General features: G+C 43.8%; 1 protein-coding gene across 1 annotated transcript; it reads left to right on the top strand.

The window, feature by feature from the left end:
• The first annotated feature begins 5,662 nt into the window (after window positions 1-5,662).
• LOC140703821 (uncharacterized) lies at window positions 5,663-20,809 on the top strand. The gene is given in 4 exon segments (XM_078387908.1): window positions 5,663-9,134; window positions 11,009-11,127; window positions 11,576-11,663; window positions 18,619-20,809. A coding segment is annotated over 1 exon segment (1,167 nt). The 5' UTR covers window positions 5,663-9,134; window positions 11,009-11,127; window positions 11,576-11,663; the 3' UTR covers window positions 19,786-20,809.
• The last annotated feature ends 3,034 nt before the right edge of the window (window positions 20,810-23,843 follow it).

Genomic DNA, 23,843 nt, shown 5'->3' on the forward strand with positions numbered 1-23,843 from the left:
ATCTGGTGATCACCTAAACTATCAGCCTTCTCATTCCGTGACCGCAACACTCTACAAATGTTTAAAAGGCTCAAAGAGGGGGTTATGTGGTCCCTGTGACTAGCCCAAGCCTACAATCTAGATGCTCCATTTTAGACCCACGGAAGCTTCCTGACCTCGTGGGCTGAAAAAGTGATATAGGTGTGTGAACTATGTTCCGTTCAGTATCCCATCATGAGAAACTCAGGTGTGCACAGCTGTAATAGAGACACATTTGTTAGCAGCATTTGAGAAACACACCTGTTGTCTCCAGCACACTTCTATTCCCAAAAGGGGATGAGGGCAGCCTGTCCACCTTTTAATTTCATCTCCATGTTGTGAGAATTTTAAAAGAGCTCAAAATGGAAGACAGGCCCGTTTCTCTACATTCTCGGGCCAACACTCTCCAATGTAAGGTATATGTAAGGCACTTGTTTTGAAAACAAGGGGGCCACCCAAAGGAAAGCCCTAAACCTCTGCGAGATGCGGAGAAGACTTTATAAAATGGTGGAGGAAAAGGGGCAGGGAACCAAGGAGAACTCAGAGGTGGGTGATCTGTGAAAGAGGGAAATGGCTTGGGAGCCTTCCATGGGTCTACTCCAGCTGATTCCATTGGTTGTTGGGATGTGTTCCCTTATCTCATAGTCCTTCGTGGCACTGCACAGAGATCAGAGTGTGCAAGTATACAGATGAATTTTTGATTGAGTTCGGGGGGCAAGGAAGTTTCACTTTGCCCTCATCCTGAGGGGACCCATGTGATTCCTTCAGGCTTTGTGGTACAGCAGCCTGGCGATCCCTTTGCGACTCATCAAGTCCAGCCCCCTGCTCAGTGCAGGAACACAAATCAAAGGATATCTACCAGGCAGCTGTCTAAATTTCTCTTGACTGCCTCCAGTGTTTGGAGAGCTCACCACCTCTCGAGATCATTGGTTCCAGTTTTTCCCCTTATGGATTGGCTTCCAGTCCCTTAATCATCTTTGTTGCCCTTCTCTGAATTTGTTTCATTTTTGTCAGCATCCTTCTTGAAGTACATTGTCCAGAAGTGGACAAAGTCTTCTAGATAAGGCTTAACAAGGGCCCAAACCCAGGGGGAATTAGTATGTTGAAGATTTGGAGACTAAGCTTCCGTTAATGTAGCCTAAAATAGTGTTGACCTTTTTTGTAGCCACGTCACACTGTTAACTGATATTCAGCTGATGATCTAAAGAATTCCAAGATCTTTCTTCCTCCTGAAATAGCCCCCATTTTGCAGCTGTGTGTTTGGCTTCTATTTCTGAGTTTCAGTATTTTGCATTCATTCTTCTTATATTTCATTTTGTTATTTTCAGCCCACTGATCAAAGTGAAACTGCTAGATCCCTTTTGACTTTTTTCTCTCTCTTGCAGGGTATTAGCTATTCCACCCAATATTGTGTCATCTGCAAATGTGATTAGCACTCCCAGTATCTCTTGATCCAGATAATTAATTAAAATGTTGGAGTTTACAGGGCCCAGGACAGAGCCCTGGGGTACCCCACTTGTTAACTCCTCCCAGTTTGAGAAGGAGGTGTCAATCACCCTCTGAGTAGGGTTCTGTAGCCTGCCAGCTGTTCAATCCAGACCACACCTAATTTGTTTGCTAACCAGAATATCATGGGGCACTTTAACAAAAGTTTTGGTGAAGTAAAGATGTAAGATGTCTCTCTACACCATTCCCCCTATCAGGGAGGTTACCCAATCAAACAGTGAGATCAGATTAGTCTGGCAGGATTTATTCTTGATAAATTTGTACTGGCTTCTAGTTATGACTGACTTGTTTTGTAGGTGTTTATATTGTGGCCGCTTTATAATCAGTGGTTGAAAGTTCTTCAGCCAGTTCCGTGAACACTCTCGGATGCAGTTCAACAAGCTGACATGCAGGACAATTGCAGATTTTTTGGAAACATCCTTATCTACCTGTGTCTGCCAATAACCTTTGAGTAGATCAAATATGCTGATCTATTAGGCCTTTCCCAGGGTCTCCATGAGGATATCCATCCACGGCATCAAGTATGGATCAATTTGAATGACCTGATTCAACTTTCTATAGGGAACACTTGGTTGAATATGTCAACAAGAAGTCGGCTCCCTCTTCTCAAAGTATAACGGTACATCGTGAGTAATTCGTCTTGCTTTCTGCTCTCCTCTGAAGGGAGTTGGGGAGCTTTTTCTGCTTTGAAGTCAGTGGTAAATATCAGGCACAGTCAATCTCTTATAGTTGTTGCTGTTGTTTTCCTATGGTAGCTGTGCTATACATGAGCTGGTTTGTTTCCTTTACCATGTTGTTTGGGATTGTTCTGATGACAACATTTGCAGAATATGGTAGATCTTTGTAATTAGTGCTAATTGGGGAGCCTTTGCCTATCTGAGTTCTGACTAATGTGGATTACTCTTTTTTCCCCTCAGAGATATTTGCCATTCTGTGAACTCATAATTTCTGGGTTGGTCCACAAGCTGTTGCTCTATTGATATGTTTTCTTCCACTGCTGTGGTTACTTCTACCCTCCATTTGCCTTTACTCCGGATGATAAACCTTCTCTGGTCCATTAATCGTTGTTTAGTTATGTTATTACTTGGATCTTGCCTTTTCCAAATTTCTAATTTTTTTTTTTGAAAACCACAGACTTTTGGGTTTGCCTCATAATAACATTTCATAATTTATTGATTTTCGGTGAGAGTCCAAGTTTTGCATTTACATTGTTCCAGTAGTTTGCAGCAGCCTGACCTGGTCCCTCAACAGGGTCTGCTGAGCCATATCGCTCATTTGCCTGTTGAGATTTTTGGTCTAAAACTGTATTAAATATAATGTTGTATAGAAAAAGTAAAATGGCTGCTATAATCTGAGTCATGTACAAAGTGGATTCAGGTGTGTTCCCAGGTTAAAGCCTATTGTGCAGCTGGAGAAAAATGATGTAATATTATGTAATGTCCAATGATGTAATATAAATTGGGTTTTTTTAAAGGATTTTAATTTTTTTTCTTAAACTACAGCATAAACATAAACAAAAAACATATTAACCAAAATACTGGGAGGGATGACATCTGCAAACTCTCCTTTCTTCCCCCCCGCTCCGTGTCCTTTGCTTCCCTTCCCAATCAAGAATGTTTTGGACCAGCTCCCAGGGAATGAAGGAAAGTTAAAGGAAGAACTGATGTTACCTTGGACTGAGTCCCCTTTAAATGTAAACCCAATTGACCCGGTTGAATTTATTGTAGATTCTCCTGATGTTAAGTTAAATAAAAAGTTAGTCTTATGCACACAAGGAAGCACACAACTTGAAAGAACACAGCAAGCATTTATTTCATGTCTGCAGACATGGAGAGAGCACGACCTCACAGGTTGTGGTCTCTAAAGTTTTTCAAGTAAACACCACACAATTATTCCTCTCTATCCTTCTGGCCAGTCGCCAAAGACGGAAGGCTTACATTCTGTTACATCACCAGTTCATATTTCCCCCCTTATATGTTAGCATATACCTAGTCAATTTTCCCTACCTGCTGTTGGTGGAGCTCCTACACCCCACCCTTATCTATTGCTCAGTTGGCAATATATGGACTGTCTTTTTTATCATATTACCATATTTTATCATATTATCTTCTATTGGATCTTTCAAGTTCCTTAAATGGCATTCTATGGATTTATTCATGTAATGATACGTAACTTTCCACCCAGAATCTACTAATTTACAAAATCCTCCATCCTTAGCCAACAAATAGTCCAATGCGAGGCGATGCTGCATTTGCACTTGGTTTAAAATTCCCAATTTTTTCTTGTACTCTAACTACTTGCATGGTAGCATTAATGCTTTTCTCCGACCTACAGGTAAAGCCCAGGATACAACTTCTATTTTCCGGTGCTATAAACCTTGGATAAGATCCCTAAGATCCCAAGGTGAATGTTCCTGTTACAGCACCACCACCTTCTCTACTTCCCCTAGATCGTGACAATTGTTCCTCAATTATCATTTCATCCCTACAGGTTGGTCCCAAAGGGCCCTTAATTCGGTCCTTTCTCACATTTGTCTTCCGTCTTGGGCTTTTCCCTTCTTGGGGCTTGATTACCTGTACTGGGAAAGTCAGAAACCCTATACCTACTCAAGCACCCTTTTGAAACCCTGGGCGATAGTTGGTGGCCCATCCAGAAAATAACAACCAAAGATTGGGATCTTTTAGTAGCATATGTCCACAAATGCCCCCTGTTCCTGAGTAATCTGCTTATAAAAGGGGAAAGGCGGGATATATATCAGCCAAAGTGCTATTAGTTGCATCCACCCACCACCACCCCATGTATACTTGATCCATTACCATTACTAAACAAGATCGTCCCCTTACTAGAAAGCCAAAAGTGGTTCTTATAATATGTATAGTTTTTCGATTGTTCAAATCTTTCCATAGTCTCGTTAAAACCTGGCACTCTTTTATTCCAGTTATTCCCTTGTTTTCCTGTTGGCAGTAAGAATAGAAAATATCGCCAGTATGTACTCTCTCAAACCCTGATCCCTTAGTTCATGAATCACCCCACAGGGCTTTACTGGAGTTATATCCCAAATGGAGAAACCGTACAACATTTCAAAAGGGGACAATCCCAGCCCTGTCCTTGCTTTTGTTCTAATACCAAATAAAGCTAATGGTAGTACAGTGGTGCCTCGCACAGCGAGGTTAATCCGTTCCGGATTAACCCTCGCTGTGTGAAACATCGCACTACGGAAAGTAAAAAGCCATTGTAACGCATTAAACATGGTTTAATGCGTTCCAATTTGGCCGAATACTCACCGTTGTGCGATGTTCCAGTATAGCCGGCAGCCATTTTCGCGCCCTCCCCTCGCTGAATGAGGGCGCGAAAACGCTGCGATCAGCTGTCCGGCGGGTCCAAAATGGCCGCCGTAACAGCCGAAAGGGGCCGGGGCGCAGCGTTTTCGCGCCCTTGGTAAGCAAGGGAAGCGCGCGAAAATGCTGCGGAAGCCCCGAAATGGCTGCGCGCAACCATTTCGGGGCTTCCGGCAGCGTTTTCGCGCGCTCCCCTTACTTACCAAGGGCGCGAAAACGCTGCACCCCGGCCCCTTTCGGCTATTCCGGTGGCCATTTTGAAGCCGCAGAACAGCTGATCGGCGGGTCGCAAAGCGTAGGTCGGTAAGCGAACCGCTTACCGACCTTCACTCTGTGAATTTTCCCCTATGTAGGTGCCGTTTTGCAATTGCATTTGCGATCGCAAAAACGGCATCGTTGTGCGGATTCGTCGCTCTACGGAGCGACCGTTGTGCGAGGCACCACTGTAGTTTAGTCCATGATAACCAAATTTCCATCATCAGTCTTTTGAGTGTATATTTCAAAGTGGCATTCATTCTCTCCATCCCTCCCAGAAGAAGGTGGATGCCAAGAGGTATGAAGTTCCCATTTTATCCCTAACTTCTTAACTATTCCTTGATTAGTTCTTGTCCTTGTCCTTGTCCTTGTTGTTGTTGTTGTTGTTGTTGTTGTTGTTCTTCTTCTTCTTCTTCTTCTTCTTCTTCTTCTTCTTCTTCTTCTTCTTCTTCTTCTTATTATTATTATTATTATTATTATTATTATTATTATTATTATTCTTATTCTTATTCTTATTGTTTTGTTGTTGTTGTTGTTGTTGTTGTTGTTGTTGTTATTATTATTATTATTATTACTACTATGTGTGAGCTTCTGTCTGAAACTGTTACTTCTGGCAAACCAAACCTCAGGATAACTTGTCCCAGAAGGCATTTTGTAACATTCCCCGCATTTTCTTTTGTCATTTCGAAATTCCTCCACCCAGCCTGTCAAATGGTCCACCATCACCAAACAATACTTAACACATCCCACCGGTGGCATTTCTATAAAATCAGCTTGAATTCTCTGAAATGGGCAGATCGCTAACGGTCAATCTCCTTTCTCCTTCTGCTTCCTTCCTACTTTTATTGGTCTTTTCACAAGTCAAACGTCTTTACCAACCCTTTTGCTTCAGTCCATAACCCCAAGCTCACATATTTTTCTAAGAAGGCTTCTACTAAAGCCTCAGCTCTTCAATGACCTCCTTTGTGGAAAGCTTTCAGAACTTCCCTAGTTAGTGCTTTTGGACACCAAAGTCAGCCATCCGACAACACTAACCTCCCTTTTTCAGATTTTTCTCCCTGTTCTAAAGCCACTTCTTTTTGCTGGTATACCAAAGGATACTGCAGATCCCTCCCTATTGGTATCAATGACATTTGAACATGTGCTATTGGTTTCCCTGAGATGGCAGCCTTCTTAGCAAGTGTGTCTGTGCTCCTATTGCTATGGCTTCCATGGTAGGTTCTTTCACATGGCCAGGAACATGAACAACTGCCACCTGCGCTGGCTTTGACAATGCTTCAGGGTTTGCTGCAGTAATTTCACATGCATTACTGGTTTTCTTCTTCTTCTTCTTCTTCTTCTTCTTCTTCTTCTTCTTCTTCTTCTTCTTCTTCTTCTTCTTCTTCTTCTTCTTCTTCTTCTTCTTCTTATTATTATTATTATTATTATTATTATTATTATTATTATTATTATTATTATTATTTTCTTCTTCTTCTTCTTATTATTATTATTATTATTATTATTATTATTATTGTGAGCTCGTGGCGCAGTGGTTAAACCGCTGTACTGCAGCTAAAACTGTGCTCACGACCCGGGGTTCAAATCCCAGGTAGCCGGCTCAAGGTTGACTCAGCCTTCTATCCTTCCGAGGTTGGTAAAATGAGTACCCAGCTCACTGGGGCGGCAATGTGTAGCCTGCATAATTAAATTGTAAACAGCCCAGAGAGTGCTTGAAGCGCTATGGGGCGGTATATAAGCAGCACGCTTTGCTTTTCCCTTTGAGTTTATCAAACCCTACTCTTCCCACAATTTCCCAAACACATGTGCCACTCCAAAGGCATACTTCCATGCCTCCACTCACAGGTGCATTACAAATTCGTGTCAGAAGTGGGATTTAAGTCGCTCTATTGGAGCCGGGGAACTTGAGAGTTCCGCAATTGGGGCAAGTAGGGAAAGGTGGCTGCTGATTGGAGGGAGGCACACCCTGACTAAGTTCGGTCGGTCTCTCCGATTAGCAGGGCTCTTCCTGCATGCTCCAAGAACCCCGATTAAGAACATGGCAATTGATTTTTGGTTTTTTGGCACCTCCTTTGAGACTTAGGGAATGGGATTTGACTGTGACCTGGTGAGTACTTTCAGTGGCGGCTAGAGTTTGAGAGAAAGTGTTCCGTAACCTTTTCCTGGGGTAGCCCAGTGTTATTTATTTATTTATTTATTTATTTATTTATTTATTTATTTATTTATTTATTTATTTATTTATATCCCGCCTATCTAGTCAATTACGACCACTCAAGTTCTTCCATTCTGATATCGGGAAGGGTGACATGAACCTGCAACTAGGCTTTGTGGCTGATGAACTGCGGGATCTCAGAATCAGCACCCCGATCTTCAGGGTGGATTCCCCTACTGACAGCGCAAGTGTTTCTGTGGGGTGTGTGAGCTGCATTCAATGATTGTTAGAATAGAAACCATAAGACAAGTAGGTAGCCACGATGTGGAATAAGTTTTCAAAGAAGGAAAACAAGAGGAAACAGGTCCTTGCTGGGGATGCCCAGCCTTCACAGAGTAAGGCAGAGGTAACTAGGGACAGCCCATGGGGGAGACTGTTGTTTGAAGGGAGCATGGGATAAATCTGCCACAATTGGCATGATGACAAAGACTAGGCGGTGTAAGTAGCCGGCTCAAGGTTGACTCACCCTTGAGATTTTAATAGTCTTCACCCCCAAATCTTCTCCCCACTCCCTTTTGCTCGTGCCTGTCATCTCTTCTCTGTCTCCTGTAGGAATGTTTATGACAGAGCCTAACACCAAACATAGGCCAGAAACCACTGCATGTGAGATGTAACCACAGACCCAAGACTCTTAGGAGCCCATGAATACGTGTTACATTTGACTTGTGAAATGGGTCTTTCATCCAGTATTTCATAGTTTTCCTATATGTCTGACTGAGCGGAAAGGGGCCACATGTTTTTAACTTGTTTCATTTCTTTGGATTTTACCTGATATGCTTTGCGCTGGCACTGTACTGACACCAACTTTCCTGGAAGACATTGTGGGAATTCTAGTGTGAGACCCACCGGTGCTAGATTTTCAGTGAAAATGAGAGCTAAAGTCACTCAAGTCTAGATGTTTTGTGCTCTCCTGAGAAATTCATCAACAAATTCCACGCTATAAAGTGGGTGGATGTTTCTGAAACGGCCTGATCCAATGGCTACATGCAAGACAAGCAAGAAATACATGCATGGAAAGACATTGTGGAGAACCCCTGTCTCCAAAAACATCTGGTAGTTTATACCCACTTATACATCAGGGGAAGGAGGTCTGGAAAAGGGTGTGAGTGCAAGTATAAAGGTTAGAGAAGAGAGATCGGGATTCTGTCGGAGGAGGAGAAAGGGGATAAAATAAAGTTGGGGACGAAAGAGAAGAGGAAAACAGCCAACCTGATCTTCTCTGGTGGAAGGAGAAACGCAGCATCTTGAGCTAAAGGAAACCTGAACGGGTCACGTGATCAGCATAATCAGCAACCAAGGAGGTGGGAGTGCATTCATTGAGAAGGGGAAAATAATCACTCTGTACCCCACATACTTCCCCTCTGATTGAGCTTGCTGGGTTTTTGAGCTGTTACTATTTTAAATTTTATATGAAAGGTCTATTGCAATTTTCTTATTCTGAATGTCACTCAGATTCCTTGGCAATGTTAAAAACCATTTGAGCTACTTTGGGAGATAGAATTCAAAATACAGTAATGGAAAACAATTTGAGGTGTTTCATGTTGTGTTTTGGAATTTATTAACAAAAAAAAAAGATGTGCGCTAAAGGCGGGACAGAGCAGAGGGTATTAATGAGGACAAAGTGTTCGTGCAGGAGGGGGAAGGAAGGGAACATAGAGCTACGAAAACGAGGGAAGAGCTCCTCCCCTTGACTCAACCCGGAAGCGGGGATCTGCAGCGCCTGCCTCTTCCCTTTTGGCCCAAGAAAGGCGCCTGGAGGAGAGAAGCGGGGCTTTTGGGGCGCCTCCCGGATCGGGACCTGGACGGAGGTGGGCGCCGGAGGGGGGGCAGATCGGGGGTGAGGTGCGGGGCAGAGATTTGCATGGGGGATGAGGTTGCCAGCTCCCCCCCAGTCTCGGGGGAGGGGGGCTGCTCCTCCCGGTATTGCCGATGGTGCCCTGCTGAGATTTGCGGTGCTCGACCTGCTTGTAAGGCATGTTTTCCCTCTGTCTCTATTTCGGAGGAAGGGGGAGGGAAATTCAAAGGGGGGAGAGGATCTGTGGGGGGTCCAGATCCCACCCCCATGGGCTTGATCGACGGGAGGGAGGGGAGACCCTGCCTTCCCCTGAATCCTTCCTGCACAGGAATGGATGCAAACAAAGGAACGGGAGAGAAAGTAACTTGCCTCCCGTCTCTGACCCCCCCCCATCTTCCTCTAATGGCGTAGGGCACCCCCCTCCCTGCCCTGGGGGAAGGCAGGAGGAGGAGGAGGAGGCTCATCTGGGACTTGGGGGGTGAGCAGGAACAGTGGGGTTTGCGAGGGAGGGGGGTCCTCCCTGCACCTTCCCTCTGAGGGGGATCCTCTGCCGGACAAGCAGGGGAGTGATTCCAGATTAAGAAATTAATAATGATGTAAGAAGGGGGCGGGGGACATTTCAGCCTGGTCTTCCCAAGACTTCATTCCCGAGCCTGAAACAGACGTCAGATGATGGGAGGCAGGCAGGGCTTTGCCTGGGGGGGGGGGTTTCCTGATGCCCTTGGGAAGGAGAAGACGATTATGGGAAGAGGGAAAGTGAAACACAACATAACGTTTCTTGTTGGGTTTGAGCCTCTGGGATTCTGAGCAGTTGTGAAAAGCACAGCTTGATGCCTCCCCCTAACAGATGATCCAAGAAACAGCTGGAGAGTTAAAAATACTCCTTCACTTTGACCTGAGCTGGTATTCTGGTTTCTTCTTCTTCTGTTGCTGCTGCTGCTTTATTTGGTGAGCAGGCTTTGATCAGACCCGTTGAAATAAACAAAATGAAGAAACTCACTCCCTTCGTTCTTGTCCGATCTCCTTTTAGCACAACCAGGGAAAGACCCGATCTTTAGGTTGGAATCCTAAATCTATTTTACTGGAAGTAAGTCCCTCTGATCATCTTGAAAGAGGGTTACTGGGCATCTGTATTTTTCGATTTAAAAACAAAACAAAACACTCTGCTAACCCTCTGAAAAAGAAAGCAAAGAAGGAAAGTGAATAAGTGGCCCATCGGCCCTACCCCACAAAGGAGGGGGCAACTTTTTCCCTTTATTTTTAAGGCTATGAACCCCAGAGGTGTAGAGAATACATCCATATCTCTCTTCAGAAAAGGTGTCACACATCAGCTTCTTCTCCCTTCCTTGTGTTTTATGGTGAAGGATGTCAAAGCCTGAGAAACAGCATCCTTCAGCCGTCCGCTGTCTCCCCCTCCATAGGCATCATGGTGGCATCAGAGAACTTACTCTTCTTTGGGGTGGAGTGGAAGGCTGGCAGCTTCTGCCTGTTGAGAGGCTGTTGGTTCTGAAGATATAATATAACGTAATTAATAGAAGAACCTGCTGGATCAGACCAAGGACCCATCTGATCCAACTTCCTGTATTTCACATTGGATCTATCTGATGCCTTTGAGATGACGAGATACCTGTCTTCCGATAACCCTTCCCTGCATTTGGCCTTTTGAGGTAGAGTAAAGGTAAAGGGTCCCCTTGACATTTAGTCCAGTCGTGTCGAACTCTAGGGCATGCTGCTCATCCCCATTTCCAAACCATAGAGCCAGCGTTTGTCTGAAGACAGTTTCTGTCATCATGTGGCCAGCGTGACTAGACACGGAACACTTTTATTTTCCCACCAAGGTGGTACCTATTTATCTACTCCCATTTTTACATGCTTTTGAACTGCTAGGTTGGTAGGAGTTGGGACAAGTGACAGGAGCTCCGTCTCTCGCGAGGATTCAATCTTACGACTGCTGATCTTGTGACCTTCTGCAGTTTAACCAGGAGTGCCACCACTGGCCTGTTGAGGTACCTTTCTTTTAAACCTTGAGATTATACAGACCCATCATGGCTGGTAACGCGTGATTCACTTTTCTTCCAAAAATCTTTCCAATCCCCCTTTTCAAGGCATCTAGGCCGGATGTTGTCACCACATCCCGTAGCAAGTCTTTTTCTGATGCACATATGCTCCCTTGGGTCGTTTTTAAGGAGAAAGGCAGGGTAAAAATATTTTCAGTAAACAGTGGGAGACTTATCATGTTGTATGCTACTCTTTTCATCGCATGTGTCAAAGGGAAGATACGCCTGCCTGCCTGCCTGCTTTTGTGTTTGTCTTGTTCTGCTGCCTGAAGGAGGGAGAGAGATGGGGATGTAGCCCCGTTCAATTGAAACATGACGAAGGCACATCCCACAAGAAAATGTTTTTGATTTGCTTGATCCATAAAGCCTCCAGGCTGATCTTTTTCTTTTCTCCAAGGAAGGAGTGAGACTGAGCTGAGTCGTCTTTGCTGTTTTGGAGACCAAAAACAAAGAACCAAATCCCACATCCCTCCAGGATTTGCAAGGTAAGTGGGATTTCAAGAGGTGGCTTAAGTAGCCTTGCCACACACTGTCCTCTCAATTTCCCTGGCCCAGCAGAGATTTGAATCGAGGTCTCCTGGTTTCCAGTCTGGTACTCCATCCACAACACCACACTTCTTCTTTGAACATGTGCAGAGTGTTGATTTTCGGGGTATGGTTTTCTTTGCATCTTATTTAGTTTTCTTTTTTTTTAAGATTTCAATCCTGCTCAACCCAAAGCCCATGGTCACCAATGGCAGGTCCTCTTGATAAGAGGCAAACCTTCCGTGGAACAGACATTAGGCTAACCAGCCTGTGGTTTCCCACTGGAATGCCCTCACCTCCACTGGCCTTGTTGTTAGCCACACTTTCTAAGGCCCACTTGACTTCCCTCTCCAGGATGTCTGGCTTAAGGTCAGCAACCACACTATCTGGCATGTCCAAAACATCCATATCTTTCTGGTGTAATTCCTCTGTGTGTTCTTGCCACCTGTTCTTGATGTCTTCTGCTTCTATAAGATCCCTACCATTTTTGTCCTTTATCATGTCCATCTTTGCACAAAATGTTCCTTTAATATCTTCAGTTCTCTTGAACAAATCTCTGGCTTCCCCTTTCTATTGTTTTCCTCTTATTTCTTTGCATTGCTCATTTAAGAAGGCCCTCCTGTCTCTCCTTGCTTTTCTTTGGAAGTCTGCATTCAGTTTTCTTTAACTTTACCTATCTCCCATGTATTTGGTTTCCCTTCTCTTCTCTGCCATTTGTAAGGCCTCATTAGACAGCCACTTTGCTTTCTTCCATTTCCTTTTTCTTTAGGATGTTTTTTGTTGCTGTCTGCCGTACAATGTTATGAGCCTCCATCCATAGGTATTCAGCCACTCTGTCCATCGAATCTAGTTCCTTAAATCTGTTTTTCACTTCCACTGTGTATTCATAATGGATTCGGTTTAGATTATACCTTACTAGCCCAGTGGTTTTTCATACTTTCTTCAGTTTAACCTTGAATTTTGTTATAAGGAGCTGATGTGGAGAATATAATCAATCTGATTTTGATATTGACCATCTGGTGATGTCCAAGTGTAGAGTCACGTCTCGTGTTGTTGGAAAAGAGTGTTTGTGATGACCAGCTTGTTCTGGTGACAAAACTCTATCAGCCTTTGCCCTGCTTCATTTTGAACTGCAAGGCCAAACTTTCCCGTTGTTCCTTTTATCTCTTGACTCCCTACTTTAGCATTCCAGTTCCCTATAATGAGCAGAACATCTTTCTTTGGGGTCAGTTCTAGAAGGTGTTGTAGGTCTTCATAGAATAGATCAATTTCAGCCTCTTCAGCAGTGGTGGTTGTCTGCTGGCTGGCAGGCTGCAGTTCCGGATGGGGGGTGCAAGAGGTGCTGTCTTGGGGGAGAGCCAGCGAGCAAGGCATGCTGCTGGCCGTTTTCCCCAAGCATCTGAGCTGCTGCTGAGCAGTGCCTGAGAGCGGAGCTCGCTCCAGGCCCATCCTCAAAGAGCGCCTCCAAGCTATCAACAGGAGCCGCCACCAGCGCTGCCTATTCCAGAGAAGCTACTCTCTGGCTCTCTTTCTCTTTTGGCACCCCCAGCACCAGCCTGGCCAGTGGCCGTCTCAGTGCCTGGCGGTGCTTCCCCCTCCTCCTCGTCCTGCTTCAGCTGCCTCAGCTCTGGAGGCTGCCTGGGTTCGCTCCTCTGTCATGGTGGGGGTAGCTGCTGTTGCTGAGTGTGCCTTTTTTGAGGCGGGGCCTCTGAGGAAGGTTGCCAGACCTCTTGTGCATGCATGTTTGCACTTGTGGGGGGGCACCCCATTCTGTTTAATTTCATGGGTACTAATGGTTGCTTTTCTCCTTTGGAAAGGCGATTCTGTGAGGGGTTTTCTAAAATTTTATCTCATGCCCTCCTCCCCCCCAATAGGCGGTCACCGGCACTCCCACCCTTCTCCACTTCTTTGTCCTGCTGCTGGTGGTGATGGTGGTAGTGAAGAAGGAGCTGGAGAGGGTTGTGGCTGGCAACGAGGGCTTGCACGCTCCTCCTCCTCGGAGCCCCAGCCGGGCTAAGGAAACTCATGGGCGGTTCCTCAGGCCCTTGCTCCACATGGTGGAAAATCTGATGCGCCCCACCCTCACCCAGACTCTGCCTCCAATGGACCCCAGGTAAATTGAGTTTGAGACCCCTGTCCTAGAGAGAAAAGTTAAAGAAATCAACCACACACACAAGGATGTCTGCCAGCAGAGTCCTCCATACACACCTCTGGATCCAGCTCTCTCGGAGTTCTCTCTTTCAATAAACTTACAAGCTCACAGATAGTTGACAGTATACAGATAGGACAATGGTTGCATAATGCCATTAGGATTGGCCGAAGAGAGGCTTTGAAGCTAGCTCACTATCACTATGAGAAAGAGGAAGGATGGGTAGACACGTCTCCTCTCAGGGAGCTGTGACATTATCCGGGAGATTGTGCTCTGTGACTGTAAAATCAGCCAACAGCTTAGCAACCTTGGGAAGGGCCCAAGGGAAAGGCACGTAAAACAGGTACTCCAAATTTGTGAAGTGCTTGATACGCTGGCTTCCCTTTGTCACATGGGCTGCAATCGTAGAGTAAACGTTCCCAGCAGAAGTGTTAAAGTAGTCAAGCAATTTAGGCATCACAGTGGCCTTGAGAAGAAGCGCCTGAACTGTACGTGTGATAAGCAGATACAAAGAGTCAAAAAAAGAGGAAGTTGCCATGCTACTGTTTAACCCCTTCATGAATTTGAGTAACGGATGATTCTATAGGAATTTGAGGCCCCTGGACTGCATCAAACAGGGGTTAGAAATCATGTGTCCTAAGGCTCATGAATGCACGAGCCCAATTTAAATTTTCAAGAAATCACTGCCTTTCTAGCAATGCAAATTGTGATGGAGTTTGTAGTCCTGATAAAAACATGGAACATGTAGTCTCCAGGAATTGGCTTGCCTAATAAAAATTTGGAGATGCTGTGTGCATCTGCTCTGAAGCCATGTAAAGACCTGTTTGCCGAAAGCAATTACCATATTTTTCCGTGTATATACTTTTGTCTAAAATCTTTAGACTAAAAATTGAGGGTCGTCTTATACACGGAAGCTGATGAGAGAACAGAGGCAAAAGCAGGGATCAAAGCAATCCCCCAGCACTTTGATCCCTTTCCCCCTACACTTGCTAAGCTCCACTTATTTTTCTTAATTTTGGATTAGAACAATTGGGGGCATCTGATACATGCGGCATCTTATACATGGAAAAATACAGCAGTCAAAGAAGGAGAAATAGAAGCAGGGAGAAATTGATCTCCCAACAAAGTTTGATCCATGAAATGACATGTAAACAATGCAAGGTTTCCCAAACAAGGTGTCTCTAGGACTAGATACCCAGCATTCCATATTTCCTGTGGCAAGACGTTCTACTGGTGAGAAGAATGGGAATTGTGGTACATAGGGATTGTTAAAGCAGATTATTCCCTGTCTTTTACTGGTTGAGTAGCATAAATTTCAAGCCAGTCTGTTTTCAACATGAAATCTACAGCACCTGGTTCATAATGTGCTGTTGCCAACTTCTGAGTTGCTTTGTCAACAGGAGTACTTTTAACAGTAGCAAGTTGAATTTCTCAAATTGGGATGCTGTTTAAAAACATGAATTCTCATTATCAATGTCTCTTTGGTCCAAAATCCAGGAGGAACAAAAGCGAAACCCTGGGAATTGCTGCCAAGGTGTTCAGGGGATAACATTTTTTGCTTTGCCTTGCCAGAGAAGATTGGAGGGGCATGCAGAGGGAGAATTGCAGGTGTTCCAGCTACAGTGGTGCCTCGCTCAGCGATGTTAATCCGTTCCAGGAAAAACGTCACTAAGGGATTTCGTCGCTAAATGGATTTTAAAGGCCCATAGAAACTATTTAAAATGTGTTTAATGTGTTCCTATGGGCTTAAAAACTGACCTTATGCGAATATCCTCTATTGCGGTGGCCATTTTGGGTGCCTCTAAAGCAAGGCAAAACAGCAGTCACCATTTTATTTTTCTGGCGGCCATTTTGGGACCGCCGATTAGCTGGCCGAAAACGGGGGCTTTGCGATGATCACTTCCGCGGGATCATCGCAAACTGATTTTTCCCCATAGGGGATCGCAAGAACAATGTCACAAGGCGATTTCATTGCTCAACCAAGTGATCGCTATGCGAGGCACCACTGTAATTGCCTAGCTGAGCCGGGAAGGAGTGAACTGAGGGGGGAGACCAGGAGTGTGGGAATAGAGCCTGTTGCGTCACAAGGCAGGAGAGAGGGGGAGAAGGGTGGGGAGAAATAGAAACTGTAGCATCTGCATTGGAAAGCAGGATAGAAAGGGAAAAGGAGGGAGTGGGTGGAAGAAGACGAATTAGAAGTTGCGCAGGGAGAAAAGTTTTGATGGAGACCATTTTGAGGGGATTCATCAGGGAATTCGGGAGTTTCGGGAGGCCTGGTGGGGGGAGGATTTTTGGGCTAGTTAACAGAAGAGCTTGTGGCTCATATCTCTGAGATAGGAGAGGATTTTCTAGCTTTGAAATCGCATACATGCAAATGTGCCATGTGGTAAGAATTTCATGTGAAATTCCCTTGGTGTCGTGAAGTTCCTCCCTCTAGATAGAAGGGGCAGAGATAACTTATCTCTATCAATAAATTTTGCACTAGTTGTTGAGATGGTTCATTAAAAGGTTTTTCCCTTTTTCCCCCTCATCCTAGTACATACAACGTGTTTGATTTATATACGCACACAGGCCGTCACAATGCAGGAGCATCCTATCAGTGGCTAACCTCTGTTGCAAAGCCATATTCTTCCAGGAAACTACTTCAGCCTTTAATTTTGCTTGTATCTCCATAGTGACATTCTCCAAGAGGTCTGTGGCTCCTGAAGTGTTATATACAAATTCTGCCAAGATGGGAATGTCCTTATAGCTTTCTGTCGCCTCTATGGCTGGAAAAAGGCTCCTTCCCATTTGAGTCCCTGTTGACCATTTCCAGGCCTCTGGAGAAGAATAACTTGTATCTGATTTAATTCATTATTCAAGGAGGGCTGTTCGGGCGGCGGAACCTGCCCAAAGTCATATGTTGTTGAGACAAATGCAAAAAAACTCATTTAATTTCTCTGCAATCTCTGTCCCCTTTCCCTCTCTCACCATCGGGAGGGCCAGCCGCTTCTGTGACAAGTTTTCTGCTTCTAAACTATTTAAAGAAGCTTTTATTATTCCCCCTTATATTGTTGGCCATATGTTCCACAAGGACTTTCTTTGCCCTTCGTATAATCTTATTATATTTCTTTTGCCAGAGTTTGTGTACCTTTTAATTTTCCACATTTGGAAGGAATTTCCATTTATGGAAGGGCCCCTTCTTTCCTGTTAACATCTCTGTAACATTAGTAGTTAACAATTCTGCCACTTTCTTGAACTTAGTTGAGCCCTCCCCCCTTTTTTGCGGTATACACTACCACAGGGGCTCTACTACTGTTGTTTTAAAGAGACTCCATGCACCCTGGAGATTTTTTAAAAACCTTCCCTTTCAACTTCTTTCTACCTTACTCATCTGAAGGAAGTCCACTCTTTGGAAATCAAGGGTTTTTGTGTCAGATTTGCTTGACACTCTCCCCACAACATGCAGGGCGAAAGAGATGGCCGCATGGTCACTATTTCCTAGCGATTTAGTGACATTCCTGTACCTAACCAGGTCCCGAGTACTGTACGATATTAGACCCAGAGTCACCTGTCCTCTGTTGGGCTCCATGAAGAATTGCTCCAAGGCACAGTCCTTTAGCAAGTCAAGAAACCCAGTCACTCTTTCTTGACTCGAGTACACATTGACCCAGTTCATGTGAGGAGAATTTGTATTCCCCATAATTACAATCTTGTCCCTTTTGGACACCTCCCTGATTTCTCTGTGCATTTCAAGGTCCACCTGAAGTTTTTGGTCTGGAGGATGATAACACACACACACAACACACTATCTCATTGCTCCTTAGCCTGGTAGTTTAACCCACAGTGGTTCTATGATGGTGTCAGACTCACCATCCATCTCCATTTGACCTAGATGGCCAACCCACCTCCAACACGCCCCTCCCTATCCCTCCTATAGAGTTGATAGTCTGGGATTGCATCATCCCACTGTTTCTCCAAATGCCACCAGGTTTCCATTATGGCCACTATATCACTGTTATCCCTAGCCACCAAATGTTCCAGCTCTCCCATCTTTGGGCATTTGCATAAAAGCACCTGCATATGGCGGTCCCCCACGAAGTGCTGCTTGTTTGCTTCTCCTTCCAGTGGACCAACAATTCCATCCCATTGTGCTCTCAGTCCTAATTACTATACTATCATCACTTTGTTGTTCTTGATATGTTCTTAATAATCTCTGCAGACTTTGTCAATTCCCGCCATTGACACTAACTGCTCTTTACCCATTCTCAAGTCCAATAATCTACCTGCATCACATTCATCCACTTTCCTTTCTAACACTGACCTGTTTTCCCCCTTATTATTCATTTTTGCTAAACAATCCTTTAATTCAATTATTTGTTTTCTCTTTAATCAACTTTGATTGCTCTTTAATCAACTTTCCTCTTTAATCAACTTTCCTCTTTAATCAACTTCTATTTTTCTGGAAACTAAAGTTACAGTCATTGGGGAGAATTTGAGAAGGAAAAGAAATCAATATACTTTGAATTTCACATATTTCTTTGGTTGTGGAAATGACCATCCCTTCATTACACCTCCCTCCAAAAGGTCCCTCAGTGGAGAGCCCTTCCAGCCTAAAGCCCAAAGTAAAACTCTCTGGACCGGCCTCAACTCCTCCCTGGTTCTCTTCCCTCACCTTCTTGCCTGTCTTCCCTTCCTTCTCCATGACTCAGGCAGAGACCGAACACATCACCTTATTTCTGCAAATTTTGGAAGTGGTTGTTTCTCTTCTTTTTCTAATCTACCAGATGATGAAGAGGAGAAGAATTGTCCAGCAACATCTGAGGCAACCTGGGCAGAAACTCATAACCAAACAAGAAAACAGAGAATTGAAAATCCGAGTGGGCAGGAGTGGACATCACGTAAAAGAACTCACGCAGCGGAGAAACCACATAAACGCATGTAATCTCAGTAGACATCATATAACTCACAAAGGGAAGGGACTGTATCCATGTATGGAATGCGGAAAGAGCTTCCATTGGAGTGGTAACCTTAGGTTACATCAAAGGACTCACACTGGGGAGAAACCACATAAATGCATGGAATGTGGAAAGAGCTTTAGTCAGAGTAATAACCTTAGGTTCCATCAAAGGACTCACACTGGGGAGAAACCACATAAATGCATGGAATGTGGAAAGAGCTTTAGTACAATTGGTAACCTTAGAAAACATGAAAGAACTCACACTGGGGAGAAACCACATAAATGCATGGAATGTGGAAAGAGCTTTAGTCAGAGTAGTCAACTTAGGTCACATCAAAGGACTCACACTGGGGAGAAACCATATAAATGCATGGAATGTGGAAAGAAGTTTAGTCAGAGTAGTCAACTTAGGTCACATGAAAGGACTCACACTGGGGAGAAACCGCATAAATGTATGGAATGTGGAAAGGGCTTCATTCGCAGTAGTGCCCTTAGGTCACATGAAAGGACCCACACTGGAGAGAAACCATATAAATGCATAGACTGTGGAAAGGGCTTTAGTAGCAATGGTGCCCTTAGGTTACATAAAAGGACTCACACTGGGGAGAAACCACATAAATGTATGGAATGTGGAAAGGGTTTCATTCACAGTGGTGCCCTTAGGTTACATAAAAGGACTCACACTGGGGAGAAACCACATAAATGCATGGAATGTGGAAAGAGCTTTAGTCAGAGTGGTGGCCTGAGGTCACATGAAAGAACTCACACTGGGGAGAAACCACATAAATGCATGGAATGTGGAAAGAGCTTTAGTAGCAGTGGTACCCTTAGGTTACATCAAAGGACTCACACTGGGGAGAAACCACATAAATGCATGGAATGTGGAAAGAGCTTTAGTAGCAGTGGTACCCTTAGGAAACATGAAAGAAGTCACACTGGGGAGAAACCATAGAAATGCATGGAATGTGGAAAGAGCTATATTCAGAGCTCCTGATAAAAAGGCACCAGGAGCTCATTCAGTTTTGTGCTGGTTTTACTTTAAAGAATAAATAACAAATAAAAGAGAAAAAATGGAGTGCATTTTGAAGTACCACTTGTGACGTGTTTTACTTCCATCATTTATTGACAGAAAGATATCACAAAATAGACGTGGAACCATATGCTAAAAAAATGAGAATAAGCACATATATTTTGCAATAGGCGCCTTTTCAAAATTAGTGTAAAAATAGAAAAGATGGATGTTCTAAGGCTAACTGATGAAAGAAAAGCAAGTAGTGAATAGAGAGTAGCTGTCATTTGTTTCAGAAAGCTTTACCCTCATAAATAAGAACAGTTTTTAAGAGGGTACCAATGAATTTCTATTCTCTATTTTTGATGAACAAATATATATATATTCTCACACAAAATGTTATTAGAAAGGAACGGAGAACCATAGACGTTTGGTTTCATGGAGTACAACATAGGATGGAACTGATGCCGGGTGAAAGTCTGTGGAAGAGTGGAAAGATAACTATCAGGCAGGGACAGCCAGCAATGGATTTTACACCTGCCTGGGTGAGAACAAAATTTTCTCTGTTTTAGCAACACACTTAGAGCCAAATACTGCTTTTTTCCTTTGTATACATTTATTTGTAATGTTTAAATACTTTTACATGTCTTTCATTAAAATTATAAACTTATTTCCATTTTTGATTGTATTCTTAGAAAATTTGAAGTCTTCTGAAGATGTATTCTCTGTCTTTCTAGATTATGACCTCCAGTGTTTTAATGTGTTCGTATTTTTTATTCACATATTAAGTTTTCCCTATTATCTAAAATTAAATTCCTGCATCTTTTTACAAGTGAAAGGATATATTTTAAGTAAGCCTGCATTTTTTGTATAACAGTATGATGTTTGGATTGAAAGATCTGTACTGACAGTTATTTCCTCATGCCTTACATACTTTTCTGGATTTAGTTTATTTAAGTATGGATGCAAGAAATGATGTAAATAAATGAACTTGTACAGAGTTAAGAAATTTTGGAATTGCTTGGAATCATTGCAACAATGAAAAGACTTCTTATGAGATACCCAGATGGGCTTCAACCACCTTGTCACTGGTTGTCTGTGTGAGTGAGAAATTTGGGCTGAACCCATCCTGACTGGATTGCCGTCCTTTCCTGAGGAGAGGAGGGAGAAGCCCACAGAGCCCCAGAGACAACATATGACCCGTCAGAGAAGTGACACCTCCATGGGGAGAACGGGAAGATAGAGAGGTGAGAAGGGTCTCAGAGAAAAACATGAGGATATAGAGATACTTCCGAGTGAAGAATCAAAGGTTGAGACCAATGAAAGGATGGGAGAGTCTGGAAATAAAGAGCCTGGGGTGTCTAAGGTGGAAGTTCCAGTGAGGGAATTAGAAAGTGTATTAAGAAAAGGAAAGGATCCACCGGGTAAAGGAACCTTAGGAACAGCAGAGGTGGAAGAGAAAAAGAAAGGAATAAGACAAGAGGAGGGACGAGAAATGTACATTGGGGAACAATTAAGAAGGGAGACAATGGAAACTGGAGAGGTAGAAGGGCACAAGAAGGAGAGGATATTACCACAAGGCTGAGAGTGGATATGGATGGAGAAACCCTGGACCAAACAGTGGGAGAACTTGATGATACCTCATGAAGAGGCAGAAAGGAGTTAGAGAGAAGCAAGACCAGTGAATCCCTCCCATTGCTGAGAGAAAGAGGTGAGTGAGTGAGGGGAGAAAGATGAGGGAGGAGAGAGGCAAGTTAGCCGAAGAGAGAAAGGGGGAGATGGACCAGCCCCTCAGAGAGGGCTTTTGGCAGGACCCGGCTGGGTCAGTTGTCTTTCTTGGAGCCCACAGAGGTAACTGCACATCTCTAGATGTCTGAGAATACCTAACTCCCACAGTCTGGTTTCTTTGTGGGAGTCACACTTTTTCTGCAATCATATCAACATTGAGGAATCATAGAATCTCCTTGCCTGGGAGGTCTGTAAATTTCTGTAGGATTCCTGTGAAGTTCTGACCTGTAAATATCAAAGACATCATAGAGGGGAGAGGTGATAGAAATAGGAGAACCTTCAATAAAAGCAGCCATCTTTCTATTCAAAGATCTCATACAAAGTGGAAAGCTTTGAAATGAACAGAATGTGGGAACAGCTTCAGTTTGAGTAGAAACTTAAGGTTAATTTTTAAAAAACCCACATGGGAGCAATTTTATAAGTCTGTCTTGTGTGGAAAGGGTTTGAGTGTCAGTGGAGCAAATATGAAAAGTTGAAGAACTCAGCTAAGGGGAACTTCCCTCCAAATCATATGCTTGCCATGGGAGCAAGATTTGATAATATCCCAAGGAACTGACAGGCAAACTCCATGTTTCCTTACATGGATAAAAGTTGACGATGTAAGCAACAGAGACACCCATTAGTTAGAAGAGTTCATAAAATTGCTGAGAAATCGTGAAGTCTACAAATCCACTTTTACATTTTTTAAAACTATTTCCATCAATATGTTATTTTTTAGTCGTTTAGTCATTTCCGACTCTTCGTGACCTCATGGACCAGAGCACGCCAGGCCATACTGTCTTCCACTGCCTCACGGAGCTGGGCCAAATTCATGTTGGTTGCTTCAATTACACTGTCCAACCATCTCGTCCTCTGTCGTTCCCTTCTCCTCTTGCCTTCACACTTTCCCAACATCAGGGTCTTTTCCAGGAAGTCTTCTCATGAGATGGCCAAAGTATTGGAGCCTCAGCTTCAGGATCTGTCCTTTCAGTGAGCACTCAGGCTTGATTTCCTTTAGAATGGATAGGTTTGTTCAATATGTTAGAGCTTGCTTATATATTACTCCTATATTTTTTGTTTGTTTGAAATATTTTCTCTTTTGAAAGGACTCGAAGATGGCTTGCATCGTTAAAAGATAATATTGAAAGCTATCAAGGGTAACCCAAGGTTGCTAAGCTGTTGGCTGATTCTACAGTCCCAGAGGACACTCTCCTGGATGATGTCACAGTGGCTTCTGAGAGGAGGCGTGTCTACCCATTTTTCCTCTTTCTCATAGATAGAGAGCTAACTTCAAAGCCATCCTTCGGCCAATCCTAATGGCATTATGTAACCGTTGTCCTATCTGTATTCTGCCAACTATCTGTATACTATTAAAAATCTGTAAGGAAATGAAGTGAGTCCTCCTGGGGGCGTTGCCAGGATTTGGAAGATTCATAGGATTCAAGGCATCGTAGCAGGCATGGAGAACTCTGGTGGCAGACAACTCTGTGTGTGTGACAGACTTCTTAACTTCTCTCACTAAGACGATCTGCTGACCTAATTATCTGGTGATCACCTAAACTATCAGCCTTCTCATTCTATGACTGCAACACTCTACAAATGTTTAAAAGGCTCAAAGTGGGGGTATGGTGGTCCCTGTGACTAGCCCAAGTCTACAATCTAGCTGCTCCATTTTAGACCCACGGAAGCTTCTTGACATTGTGGACTGAAAAAGTGATACAGGTGTGTGAACTATGTTCTGTTCAGTATCCCACCATGAGAATCTCAGGTGTGCACAGCTGTAATAGAGACACATTTGTTAGCAGCATTTGAGAAACACCTGTTGTCTCCAGCACACTTCTTTTCCCAAAAGCAGATGAGGGTTGCCTATCCGTCTTTTTGTTTCATCTCCACGCTGTGAGAATTTCAAAAGAGCTCAAAATGGAAGACAGGCCCGTTTCTCTACATTCTCTACATTCTCGGGCCAACACTCTCCAGTATATGTAAGGCGCTTGTTTTGAAAACAAGAGGGCCATCCAAAGGAAAGCCCTAAACCTCTGTGAGATGTGGGAAAGACTTTATTAATGGGTGGAGGAAAATTGCAAGGAACCAAGGAGAACTCAGAGGTGGGTGATGTGTTAATCAGGGAAATGGCTTGGGATCCTTCCATGGTCTACTCCAGCTGATTCCAGCGGTTGTTGGGATGTGTTCCCTTATCTCATAGTCCTTCGTGGTGCTGCACTGAGATCAGAGTGTGCAAGTATAAACATTAATTTTTCATTGAGTTGCGGGGGGAA

This window comes from Pogona vitticeps, chromosome 2, assembly GCF_051106095.1.
Source record: "Pogona vitticeps strain Pit_001003342236 chromosome 2, PviZW2.1, whole genome shotgun sequence".
Classification (NCBI taxonomy): Eukaryota; Metazoa; Chordata; class Lepidosauria; order Squamata; family Agamidae; genus Pogona; species Pogona vitticeps.